The sequence below is a fragment of the Curcuma longa genome, chromosome 11, assembly GCF_044706935.1.
Source record: "Curcuma longa cultivar G26 ecotype Majalengka, Jawa Barat chromosome 11, ITB_CL_G26_1.1, whole genome shotgun sequence".
Lineage (NCBI taxonomy): Eukaryota > Viridiplantae > Streptophyta > Magnoliopsida > Zingiberales > Zingiberaceae > Curcuma > Curcuma longa.
This window is the reverse complement of record NC_133871.1, coordinates 20,560,391-20,572,936: the sequence shown is the minus strand read 5'-3', so window position 1 is coordinate 20,572,936 and position 12,546 is coordinate 20,560,391. Positions and strand designations below refer to the sequence as shown.

The window sequence follows — 12,546 nt, the reverse complement described above, 5'->3', positions numbered from 1 at the left end:
TGGGTCAAAGCACATAGAAGCCCAAGTAACAAACGTGGGCCCTAATTGAAGTAAATAATCCGGCCCAATAAATAGTTGGCCGACCCGGTTTATTTTGTTGGCTCGAATTAGGGCTTCACCGAAAACTATTTATATATACACACGTGGATTGGTCGAGCGTTGCAATTCTCATTCTCTGCTACGCGCCGCGCCGATCTCATTCTTCCTGTAGGTTTGCTTTTACTCGAGCACGTGCGGCGACGATGGCGTCGACGGCAACGGAATCCGTTCAGTGCTTCGGCAGGAAGAAGACAGCCGTCGCGGTGGCGCACTGCAAGCGAGGCCGTGGCCTGATCAAGGTGAACGGCGTCCCCATCGAGCTGGTGAAGCCGGAGATCCTCCGCCTGAAGGCATTCGAGCCGATCCTCCTCCTCGGGCGGCAGAGGTTCGTGGGAGTTGACATCCGCATCCGCGTCAAGGGCGGTGGTAAGACTTCCCAGATCTATGCCATCCGCCAGAGCATCGCCAAGGCCCTCGTCGCCTACCACCAAAAGTACGTTGACGAGCAGTCCAAGCAGGAGATCAAAGACATCCTCGTGCGCTACGACCGGACACTTCTCGTTGCTGATCCCCGCCGATGCGAGCCCAAGAAGTTTGGTGGTCGTGGCGCTCGCGCTCGCTTCCAGAAATCGTACCGGTAGATCCACAGGGTCTGCAATTTCAAACCTTTCCTCTCTTCTCATGCTTTTATTTGCTGTTTCTTCTTTGAATGTTGGTTTTGGATCATGTTTAGTATCTTGATTTTGAACTAGCTTATCTATTACACTGTATCGCTATTATGAGATTTTATTATCCATTGTAGGCTTAAGATATATCAGAAGCTATTTTTCTCTGACGCATACAATGTTAATCATCTATGTCATGCCATCTATCGCAGTTGAACATTTTGCATTTTATGTCAATGCCGGAGAGGCTTCTTTTTCAATCTAACAGTTATGTGAATCAATTGTTAATCAGAACCGTAAACAAACCGCAGAATATGCTTGTCTGCTGTTTGTTAAAATTAGTTTAAACAAACCATTTGTACCTTGCAAGATTTCTACAAGTTAGGAATTTGTTTTATTTTCATAATCATTATCTGTGTGATCATAAGCTAATTAAATATGCATATGATTCCTTATTGCATAATCATTATCCGGTTACCAGTTACTGTGTATTCTGGAGCTAAAACTCTTACATTGCCCTTGCTATATGATCCATAAATTGCCTGTTTTTGTTGAATATCAAAATACATTACTATCTTTAGACATTTCTAGCTTTGTCATCAGTTTCCTGCGTCCTCATTCTTTGATCACACTAGTATTGCTTACATAGATCAAAAAGGGTATTTGCATTCTTAAGTGGCTAGTTCAAGATCTTTATCTGTAGACGATCTTATCACAGATATAATGTTTCATATAGGTCAATGGATAAGAGTTACGTAGCCAATTCTAAATAATTGGCATGCTCCATTTGATGATGATAATGAAAAATCCGTTTGGCTGCATATTTCTTGGCTAAGGAAGTATTGTTAAAGATGTAGACATATCTCAGTTCCGTAGTCCACTTTCAAAATCTCTTGTTGGAGTCAATAGACCCATATTCCAAGGACCTATGTTGGGACTTGGAGAGTCATCTCTGATGATCATGTTAGGCAACCTGAGGTGTTTCAGCAGTGTTGGCAAAATGGTCGACAACATGCCCACTTTTTTCATGTTGAACCATTGTAGTCCTTTTCCATGGTTGACAGTGTGGGCAAGCAACACTAATGAGATCAGCTTGTGACAATTTCAACTGTAACATGGACATGACTAAGCGACCAAGGATGCACCTGGGTATGCTTGCTAACATCCACTTTGCTTGTGCAATTGTGATCACCACTTGATAAATTTGCTCGGTTTGTGTTCCACCACTCTCCAAGAATGTTTAAGTTTGGTTCCAACTGGAAGATGTTTAACTTTCCATTACCATGGCAATTAGACAGTTGTTTAGGCATTTGTGATGTTTTCTATCCAATAATCCATATGGATTAGGGTCCTACTTGCATTTACATTTGAAACCCATTATACTTGCCTCGTTAGATCAATTGCTGTCCTTCAAATTGAAATTATAGTATTATTTTTAGTGTAAACTTTTATGTCAGCATAGGTACTTCAATGACTAATTGTTTTAAGCAGTTCAGCACCTTTCCTAAATCGTACTTTATGAATGAATTTTAATCAGCTTTCCTAAATTTATAATTTGTGACCAAGTCAATCTAGATTCGTACCAGTGTTTGGGTTTCTTACAGGTAGGGTTTCTTATGGCATTTAGGCCAATACAAAATTATATGAGATAATGTAAAGATAACTTTATTAAATATTGATTAAGGAAGACCTTGTTAATTAATGACGATGACTTGGCCAAGTCATGCCGGAGATAACTCATCTGATTCATTGGTTTTTCTAATGGAAGACACGTCGCCTAATGGCAGTTACGATAATTGATCGACACGTTATCTGTCGGTCCGACCCCACTAAGCCTAAGGGCCCACCACGCACGGCAACGCCTTTCCTTTTGCCCTGAGATATCTAGGAGGCTTCTTCCAGGAAGGTGCTTGATGTGTTCACATTTTTATTTTACCGCTTGTTATTTAGAGTATTATACTATGCCCCTCATAAGTTGAAAATTTAAAGTAAAACACCCCTCCGGTGGATCTCGGCATCAACACTTGGCATTTCCATCAAATCAGATTTAAAAGAGACTTTGAAATGCCCACGTTTTTATTACCTTTTCAAATTGATATTATCAAAGTACCCTTATGTTTTAACTACCTTTTCTAAATGACCCTCATGCTTTTGATATTGTTAAATTCCCACTAAATTTTATATAATATTATTTTAAAATACCAAATTTGTTTTCTATGAGTGAATATCTATCGGTGAACGAGTAGATGATTCCACTAGGAAAAGAATAAATGAATTCAGAAAATTTGAAGAATTTTCTGTTATTATACATTTTAGCCCCCGTTTTTGGCATCAAAACCAGTAGCAGCTCCACAGGAAAACCCCAGGCAAGCCCACAACAATTGCAGTGGGCAGTCGGTCAGCGAGCAATAACACAACAAAGCCTCACCGATCTCATCCTTATCCGAAACCCCACCGACCTCCACGCTGATCTCACGCTCCGAATCCCCCCTATAAAATCCACGCCTGAGTCCCGATCCATCGGCGCACGGCATCACGGTTGCTTTGGGCTGGGCGGAGAGCTGCAGGCGAGGTGTTCGCGAAAATGTCCGACATAGCTCTGCTGGTGGCCGAGGACAACGAGAGGAGGAGGAGGAGGAGCGAGGGGTGGGAGAAAGGCGAGCGCGGGCTGAGGCGGGAGGAGCGCGTCCGCTTCTTGGCTTCCTTCTCCGCCACGGAGGTGGCGATAAAGACGGTGGCGATGGCCTTGAAGGAAGTGCGCAGGACGGTGGAGCCGAGGAGCTCCGTCGGGTCCGCCGCCTTCGATGGGCTCTTCTCTGCTTAGTGGATCCATCGTGGAATTCGAAATCCAAATCTGATTTTGAAAGGGGAATAAAAAAAGGAGACGTGTAAATATATCTATGTTTCTGAAGTATTTCAGAAATATATCTTCGCTAGAAAATATGGAACAAAAGCGGAATAATTATGATTAATTTAAATTTGCTGGGTAAATGGAGTGTAAATAAAAAAGAAGAAATAAGGGATGTTATCGGATCCGGATTTTACCCGAATCACCCTTTTACATAGCAAAGAGACGCGAAAGCGGATACCTCACAAAATGGTACCCCTCCGTCGCCTACTCTGCGCCGCCGCCGCCGCCGCCGCCGCCCGTCCCTTCTCCTCTGCGGCGCCCGAGGTCCGCACGCAGAGGCTCCAGCAGATCGCCGATGATCTTCTTTCCCTGACGGAGGAGGAGCGCAAGGACTACTCTATCCTGTTCCGCCTCCGCCTCGGCCTCCATAATCTGGTGCAGTCCGGCGCCGGGTTCCCCTCCGCTGCGCCGGGTCAGGCAGCCGAAGCTGCGAGCGTTGTCGAGGAGAAGGAGAAGACTGCGTTCGACATTAAGCTGGAGAAGTTCGACGCGGCGGCCAAGATCAAGATCATCAAGGAGGTGAGAACGTTTACCGATTTGGGGCTGAAGGAGGCCAAAGAGCTGGTGGAGAAGGCCCCCGTCGTGCTCAAGACCGGGGTGACAAAGGAGGAGGCGGAGGCGATCGCTGCCAAACTCAAGGCGGTCGGCGCCACTATTGCGCTGGAGTAGAAACATAAGTAAAGGTCTCAACTTTACACCATTTTCATGTTCATTATTGCCTATCTTTAGCAACGAAACTGGTTGAACTAATTGAATGCATTTTTTGTTTCAAGCATAAATTAAAGCGCTTGATGGTTCTGTTGGCCTGTTCTCAATTTTCTCCTAAAACAAACATTGTCCTTCGGTGTAGGATCAATGGTTGGTGCAAGTTCATTATCTTGTTTTAGCTAAAATGACACTAATTGGTATTTTAATCTAAGAACTAAGCTTCTGTGTTGTTCATGTGATGTTCATTCTTAACTTAATTAACATTTTATCTTCCCTATTGCCATATTTCGGATTGTATTCTCACTTCTATTATCTGTTCATTCTGATCTTTCTTCGATGTTTGCTCTATGCATGTAAGTATCATCTTATCTTACTTGAGATGAAAATAATATGCTTCCTTTTGTGTTTCTTCTATGTTAGTATCAGATATCTTTTCATTCCAGTCTAAGCATGTGTATATTTCATTTTTGATCATATCTGATAGTTGCTACAAAGTCAGTGATGAAAAAGGTTAAGAGTTGCATTAGGTTAGTCTAAATGGATACCCTTAAGATTATTTAAACCCTGGATATAAATCTTAATCCTATTTTTTTTGCTAGGATAAGATTTTCATGTAGCTGATTCCAAATTATTGGGACGACCAATTACGTGGTTGTTCAAAGTTACAGTGTGTATAGGTACAAAGTTACAGTGGTTGCTGTTGTTGTTGTTGGCCACATCACCATTTGGTGAAGGAAACATTGGCGCATTCCATCTTGGTGATGATTTCCTTTAGTGTAGTTAACCGGGTCTGTGCCTCAACTCAAATGTGATCAATGAGAAGTGAATGCATGGTTTTAGGATTTTTCATCCAGAAGTTTGGTAAATAACTGAAAATGTATTTTTGTACTAAAGTACTCGAACACCTACTAGTTAACTGAGTCTGTACCTCAACTGAGTGCAAACGTGATCGATGACAAGTGAAACATGGTTCATGATTTTCCATCCAGAACTGAAGTTAGTGGTAGGGATTACTGGAAGCTAGAATCAGTTTTGGCATGCTTTAATTTTTAGGAAACATGATGAAAGAATCAGTTTTCTTGAATGTAGTTCCAAACTGCTGATCAAGCTGGTTTTGGCATTACGCAATATGATATGTTTTTTGTGTTCATAAACCTCCATTTCTAAGTCAAGACATGGAGGTGTAAATGATACTTGTGTTTCATGCTAAAGTTCAGTAATTACTTTCCATTTGTCGGGATTCTATTCTAACTGTTGTTTGCATCCAGTAACTTTGCATTAAGCATGTTGTTGGTGAAATGGCTTTCCTAAAAAGAGCAGCAACTTTGGATGTGCACCTGCTGTTGATTAGGGTATCATTGTTTGATGCAGATATTTGATTTAAACTCAATACGAGTATTAGAAGAAAAAAAAACAGTGAATGTTGGGTGAGCTTGAGTAGATATTATCCTCAGCAAAAGAGTTTGGTAATCTTGAGCATGTCTTGTCCTAAATTGGGTGGTTTTTTTGCTTGGATATCTTCTAAGGAAAATACATTCATGTTCATGTTAATGATGTTGATCAGCCGAAGAAAAGTTGTTGGGTTCAGTTGCTAGTACCTCTTGCTGTGAGAATAAACCTACCTTAAAGCTTTTTGAGGCTTAATCTCTAATTGCCCCCACAGGAGGTTGTTCGATATCATGATTTACCTCTCTTTTATAGCTTTTCATTTCATGTAATATTAATTTTATGTTTAGTATTTAGCTACTTAGATTTTTCATTTTTTGACACCGCTGCTCAAGACTTCAATGCCGCCATTGCTTTGAAGTTTCCTTCAGTCGCAACAGTCATTGCTGCCTCAAGCGACTACAGTGAGAGTTTAACCTGGCATTGGACGATTCCAGCACCGAAGCAAACCTTGTAGGTCTTATCATCATCTTCATCTCGAATTTTCATCCTGAAGCAAACCCTGTAGGTATTCTCATCGTCATCATCTCGAATTCTCATCCTTTCACCTTTTAGTGAGAAGCAATGAAGGAGAAAGCAAGAAAAACTATTTATACTAACTAAACAAGATGAAACAACACAATTAACGATGAGTAGAAAACTAGTTAACAAGGGAGTTGGAGATTTTTTTTCTGATTTTGTAAATAAAATTTGTTGTTTTGTTGCCAAACAAGAGAAATAAATAAATTTAGATGTGTCCATTGCAACAAAATAACCCTCACTTTTCTGGATTTGTTGAGATGTCATGTGTTATTCAAAAGGTTGTGTAGGCTATTCCAAGCGGCAATGAAAGCAACAACGAAGAACATGCATTGAAATTTACAGTAAAATTGCTGCAACTTTTTTCTATTCCACCAAATTAAATATCATTCGAATTTATATTACAAAACTATAGTGCAAGTGTGCAGTTGGCACGGTCGTTCAATTCTTTTATCCTAAATGTTCATTCACTCTCAACTTTTTAGCCATGGCAGTCATGCAGGAAGCATGAGATATCCCAGCTTTATCTCAAGATTATCTACAATAATTTCTGAAACTTTGAGTATTCTTCGCATGAATTTCCTAACCTCCCAAGCTTAAAGTTAATAGGCAAATAGTTCGGATAAAATTTCAGTAATAACTGCACCTTTCATTCACTTTCTTCCTCACTTTCTTCACTCTCTTGTAATGTCATGTGGTTCAAGTTCTCTTCTAGCGGCGGCAATCCTTCTTCCGAATCACTACCAGATGGATCCGAACATGGAGATGCATTGGGTGTACCTGCGGTGTAGCAGATAACAACTCATTTAGGTTTTGACTTGCATCATAATGTGGAAAACTAATGAGATAAAACAGTCTCTTGTTGACTTCAAACAAAAGCTTCTTGAAGAATATTTCCATACAGTAATAAACCATTGTATTATGATACTATACCTTCTAGGCATGGTGGTTGCTTCGGTATTCGTGAATTACTAGCTAACCAGGAGTTCTGGAAAGAAATCACCTCAGATCCAGTCTGGCAATTGGAATATGCATTAAGCAGCTCTCTGCAGAGAACAACGAGCCTATATATGATTAATAAGTAGTAACATAATAGATAGCATGTTAAGAATGTCTCCATAAAAGCAAAACTCAGTTTGTCAGCTACGTTATACATATTTCTGGATTGCATTAACACTTTGGTAGACCTACCTATATTCAACATAATCGTTTTGACTAAAAAAGTCCTTGTAACAATGGTTCCAACACGAAAGAGTAGAGTCATCCAATAACCCTAGTTAGAATCACACTTCCAAGAGTAATAGTTGGAAAAATAAGCAGTGATCATGAATTTTTTAGGCATTGACCTACATTAGAAATTAGCAAGATTTTCCTCAAAAGTATAAAAATAAATTATTTTGGCAATGAACATGAGAAACGCAATATACCAGGACTAGTTTCATAATACATGACGTAGACAAAGGTGCTGCCTTAGGGTAGGGTACTTGTCATACTGTTAAGTTTGTAACCAACACATGATATGCAGAGACAACACCATGGCTAATCTCCTGCACCAAACACTATCTTGTTGCACTGATAGGAGCAATTTTTTAGAAGGAAAAAAGAATCATTATGATATGCACCATGGTGTAATTCTGATAGTAAATTTTCATAATAATGTATCATTTTCAATAGCCTCTCCATGCAACTATATTTTCTTTCTGTACTATGATCGCTCACCTAAAACAAAGAAATCCCACATCAAATTAACACATTGCGAAAGAATCAAGCATTTTACATCCAAGCTGATCAATTTTCACAAATGGTTAATAAACACCTTAAAAAGTAATTAAGATCAGCTAAAGAGGTTTATTTTTCAGTTAATGGAGGCATAGCGCTTAGATATAAGCAACTCAGACTAATTTTAAACAGCATCTCGCGCCAGTGCATATACCTGTTGAGAGACAAGAATGAGTGCCCCCACTTGAATTTGCCTAACAGCAGATTTGCTGTGTCCTCCTCACCGCTGACAAAAATGTGGAAGCACAAATTGAACTTTTTTAAAAACCAAATAATTCACTTGAATAGTACTTCTGAGATGGGCATTATATACTGCAAGCACCATAATCTTTTAGAAATTTTACTTGTTGCAACAAGCAGAAACCGGATCATGCTAAATCCTAATTTCCACATTTTTCTATTCTATGTAAAGAATGAAGAAAAAATAAAGCACGACAATTCCATATAAAGACATATTTTGGGCATTTAGTTTAATGTTTCTACTTTCTATTCAATGGGTATTTGAGCTCACTGCAAATTATAAATTGCTTATGCTATTTTGCCTGGAGGCCTGAGCATTATAAAAAGGCGTGCTGTAGAGGTTGTCTTTCCCCACAATTTCTTTTATGAACCTTTTAGCTCTAGAACCAGAGAGGATGCAAAATTCTATTAATTCAGAGATTCAATGTGGTTAAATCAGTGTAAAGTGCTTATCATTAAGAGTTCTACAATACCAAATACTTGAAGGTCACAAGGCCACCCACAACTGTGTTCATCAGGTCAACTATCCCTACTAGGTAACAGTTCAAAATCATCTTACATTCAACAATTTTTGCTAAACCATTTAAGTAAACGTCAATCCATAATTTGGACCAACCATGGGATATAGTTGATGTATGCATTACCTTTCTGTCAAGATTTGCTGCGTAAAAAGAATGCTGGGTGAAATGAGATTATAGCTCAGATAAATGGGTGGGACGGATAACTAATACAACTGAATTGGTGTCGCAAGTCATGAGATTGATGTTGAATCCTTGAAAGTACCAAAATTCTTTTGTTTCCGAACCAAAGATAAGAGAACATTTTAAACTAAACGATAGCTCTGGCTAAACACTTGACATATTAAATATATTAACTTTTAAAGAATTTTTTTAACCTGTGAATAAGCTCACTTCACGTGAATCACTAGTTTTAACGTAACAAGCTATGAACCAATAGTCCCCCTCCCCAAAAAAAACTCAAATAAAATAACATAATATAATAACAAATAAATCAATAACAATGGTAAGTGTGACAGTTCAAAAAACAATCAATTTGACGTCCACCACAACAATATAACAGGGGTTAGTACCAGATAGTACCAGATTATCAAAGCAGCTGACAGAGCCTCAACACAAGATAATTCACATGGACGGCCATAATTCACTGGATTTGCTGCCACCAGCCAAGGCACTGCATTAATCAAAGCAAAAAACACTCAATCTGAATGGCATAGGTTTATAGACTATAAGAACCTATAATTTATAGAAACATGAAATGTGATTGGACATAACTATTACACATGCTTCTGGAAACTTATAGATCAAGACATAGCCATTAATTATAAATTTCCATGGAATGTGCACTTCCATAGTACCATTCAACTATGTTTATATCAAAAACAAAATAGAAGAAAAAATATCTGTTCGTCCCGCACTGATGAGACTTTCACCATGCTACACTTGAGCTGTGAGCATGTCAACAGCTCAAGAAGTAAAAACCATTTTTAAATCATGTGTTATCACATTTTTAATACTTAGAATGTCAAAGCCCCAAAAAATAGATCATAATCAAATCATCATTTGCCTTAGTGAATACTATAACCCTAAAAGAAGATACTGAACTGTATTATGTCAAGAAACAAAAGATACAATGACTAATGAGATATTTCAGGTCTTACAAAGGCGAGGAGCACCACAGCGAAGTTTAATAAAAGGAACATCATCCAGGCGTGCCCATGAGCAATCCACCACAGCAAGTCCTTTTTTCTCAATCAAATCCTGATCTTCCTTGGATACACATTGCTTCCCAACAGGACTGCCAACGAATGCAAAAAAAGAAGAGATGTCAAAAGTTGTGTATTTTAGAATGCAAAACTTTATCGCGCACTAAAAATGTAGGATGAGTAATGATCCACTAGATCCTTGTCGTATAATTTTATTGAGAACGTTACATGTATATATCAACAGTGATATTGTAGGAGATTAGAAAAGTAAAATATGACTTTTTTGAGACATACCTTAAGACAACACCACCAAAACCATTAGTTACACGAAGTTCCTGTAGAATATATTATAAAATTGTTAGTAAACTAAGGTAACAATTTATAGTGATGCATCAGCATAATCAACCACTCTATTTTCATTGCCACATTGAATGAAAAAAGAGCACATAAATTTGGCTTGGCTATCTTGGTTCTTTATTTGTTAATGGTGATTAACAATCATTTTGGAAATAAAAATTAGCAGAATACCTTGCTTTTGTAAATATCAGAAATAAGGTAAAATTTCTAAATACAAGATTCAAAGAATATTTAATGTCATCAAAGAGTATACATAAATGTATGCATTATTCTGTAAAATCACAAAGCTGCACACTTAACCCAATTTTACCCCTTTCCTGCGTGCAAACTTAACTCCCTCAATAAGTACCTTGAATGGTGGGAAAATCTTTAAAGCTTACCTTCGAGGTAAATGCAAAGCATAAAAAAGGACTTTGAAACCTTGGAAAGATATATATCAATAAAAAATATATATAATATATAATTCACAGGGAAATGGACAGAAGGCAAGGGGTTGCTAACTTGCTCATTTGCTAATTCTAGCTGTAATGCTTCTTTGTTTGGTATAATACTTCACAAATATATAATCCACAGGGAAATGGATAGAAGGCAAGGGGTTGCTAACTTGCTCATTCTCAGACCCCTGTTCCAAAATACAATTTACCAAATTGCTAATTCTAGCTGTGATGTTTTTTGTTTGGTATATACTTCATAAATCTCAAAAAGACAAAACCCGAGTCAACAAAAAAAGTGGAACCTCAAACAAAATCCACCTATGGGACAAAGACTAATTTGGCCACAATCAACAACCTAAGATTTGCATTCCAAAACGATTCAAATAATAAAACACTTACCCTCAACAATCCAAATCTTGACAGTTTGCGACCAGTACATCTTTTAATGTCGCATTGTCCAAAATCCTGATTTAGCCAAGACATAGGAAGAAAGTAGAAGATGTCTAGTTCAGGCAACTTAGAAGTGCACATATTAAAACTGTTAACGTCCTGCATAGTTTAACACATACCCACATTGCAAGTTTAATCCTTGGAGTATTAGTTTCTTCATGACCATCTTCTGCAATAATTGACATATCATCTTGAATAGTTCCAGTTAAAAGGAAGCAGCTAAATTTCTAGGAAACCTATATGTCTATCCAAAACTCATATATGGTGTATAAAACAATCAACTGAGACAACACAATTTCCAAGTATTTGATGATAAACGATTGCTGAAATTATGCTAACTGGGCATGCAAAGATCAATATATTGCTTGCTATTGTTAAATCTAATTATAGAAATTAGCTGATATGAATGCTAGTATCATGTCCAAAGAAAAATATGGTAAAAGAGAATCATTAGTACAAAAGGCTGAAAAGTAGAGTTCACAGAGTATAAAACAAAACGTATGTATTTTCTATAAGTTCATGTCCATGACAATGAACTTTAAGGTGCCTTGACAATACACAAGATTCTTGCTATTAATTATATGCAGCATAACCCCATTACAGGATCATCATTGTCTTTTCTAATTTCGAGGATGGAAATCATGTCCAATAAAATACAGACAGCACGTAAGTGCACACGAATATAACGATACTACGAGTATCATAAGTTTCATTTATCAAGTGAAAACTAAATACCTTCATGTGTTCGCAGGGAACTGTTCAGATCCTCATTCCTGCAAAATATCATTCAGAAGAAAAAGTCATACATAGCTATAGCTATACATAATCACAATACCACTAACCAAACCAACGTAACTATAACCGTGCCGAAATCTATGAGCAAACACAAAGATTCAACGCAATTATTGAAACAAATTTAACTGTATGAGAAAATGTAAATTGAGAATAGACATCTCGTTCGCAAACTCGCAAGTGGAGCCACCGCGCCACTAACGAAGCGAATCCCTAAGAAGAGGAAGAGGAAGAGAAGGTGCAGGACTTACCACTGAGTTCCCCGGCTAGTACCTGCCTGCCCTCGACGATCAGAGCGGTTCCCAGGGCGGCGCGATCGATTGTATCCCATCGGAGCTGGAACGAGCGGCGGCACCGCCTCGAAGCCCAGCAGGGGAAGGGTTTCTTTAGGAGACGAACAAGTTGAACCGGACCTCGTTAACTCTTGGGCCGATATAATATATTTGGGTTAGAAATTCAAATTGTTTGTTGGGCTTACTATAA

At 38.4% G+C, this 12,546-nt stretch overlaps 4 protein-coding genes across 4 annotated transcripts; 3 read left to right on the top strand and 1 right to left on the bottom strand.

Moving 5' to 3' along the window:
- Nucleotides 1-176: 176 nt before the first annotated feature.
- On the top strand, nucleotides 177-935 carry LOC141841069 (small ribosomal subunit protein uS9-like). Its single transcript, XM_074729193.1, has one exon. It carries the CDS (start codon nucleotides 243-245, stop codon nucleotides 678-680), a length of 438 nt encoding a protein of 145 aa, XP_074585294.1. The 5' UTR covers nucleotides 177-242; the 3' UTR covers nucleotides 681-935.
- A 2,147-nt stretch (nucleotides 936-3,082) lies between these two features.
- LOC141841900 (uncharacterized) lies at nucleotides 3,083-3,676 on the top strand. The gene has a single exon (XM_074730098.1). It carries the CDS (start codon nucleotides 3,289-3,291, stop codon nucleotides 3,526-3,528), a length of 240 nt encoding a protein of 79 aa, XP_074586199.1. The 5' UTR covers nucleotides 3,083-3,288; the 3' UTR covers nucleotides 3,529-3,676.
- A 50-nt stretch (nucleotides 3,677-3,726) lies between these two features.
- On the top strand, nucleotides 3,727-4,557 carry LOC141841898 (uncharacterized). The gene has a single exon (XM_074730097.1). It carries the CDS (start codon nucleotides 3,727-3,729, stop codon nucleotides 4,282-4,284), a length of 558 nt encoding a protein of 185 aa, XP_074586198.1. The 3' UTR covers nucleotides 4,285-4,557.
- Nucleotides 4,558-6,646: 2,089 nt separating this feature from the next.
- LOC141840695 (uncharacterized) lies at nucleotides 6,647-12,459 on the bottom strand. The gene is made up of 10 exons (XM_074728750.1): nucleotides 12,315-12,459; nucleotides 12,007-12,044; nucleotides 11,391-11,440; nucleotides 11,221-11,286; nucleotides 10,325-10,365; nucleotides 9,986-10,122; nucleotides 9,408-9,498; nucleotides 8,222-8,293; nucleotides 7,222-7,334; nucleotides 6,647-7,068 (listed from the first exon to the last, which is right to left on the bottom strand). Exons 1-10 carry the CDS (start codon nucleotides 12,392-12,394, stop codon nucleotides 6,938-6,940), a joined length of 819 nt encoding a protein of 272 aa, XP_074584851.1. The 5' UTR covers nucleotides 12,395-12,459; the 3' UTR covers nucleotides 6,647-6,937.
- Nucleotides 12,460-12,546: the final 87 nt, after the last annotated feature.

What these genes read in the sequence shown, in the direction of transcription:
- LOC141841069 (XM_074729193.1), top strand. Translation starts at nt 243, where the DNA reads ATGGCGTCGACGGCAACGGAATCCGTTCAGTGCTTCGGCAGGAAGAAG.
- LOC141841900 (XM_074730098.1), top strand. Translation starts at nt 3,289, where the DNA reads ATGTCCGACATAGCTCTGCTGGTGGCCGAGGACAACGAGAGGAGGAGG.
- LOC141841898 (XM_074730097.1), top strand. Translation starts at nt 3,727, where the DNA reads ATGTTATCGGATCCGGATTTTACCCGAATCACCCTTTTACATAGCAAA.
- LOC141840695 (XM_074728750.1), bottom strand. Translation starts at nt 12,394, where the DNA reads ATGGGATACAATCGATCGCGCCGCCCTGGGAACCGCTCTGATCGTCGA. An exon ending in TTTGGTGGTGTTGTCTTAAG is followed by an intron (nt 10,123 to 10,324) that starts GTATGTCTCAAA and finishes ATTCGTTGGCAG; the next exon opens with TCCTGTTGGGAAGCAATGTG. An exon ending in TCATTCTTGTCTCTCAACAG is followed by an intron (nt 7,335 to 8,221) that starts GTATATGCACTG and finishes TGTTCTCTGCAG; the next exon opens with AGAGCTGCTTAATGCATATT.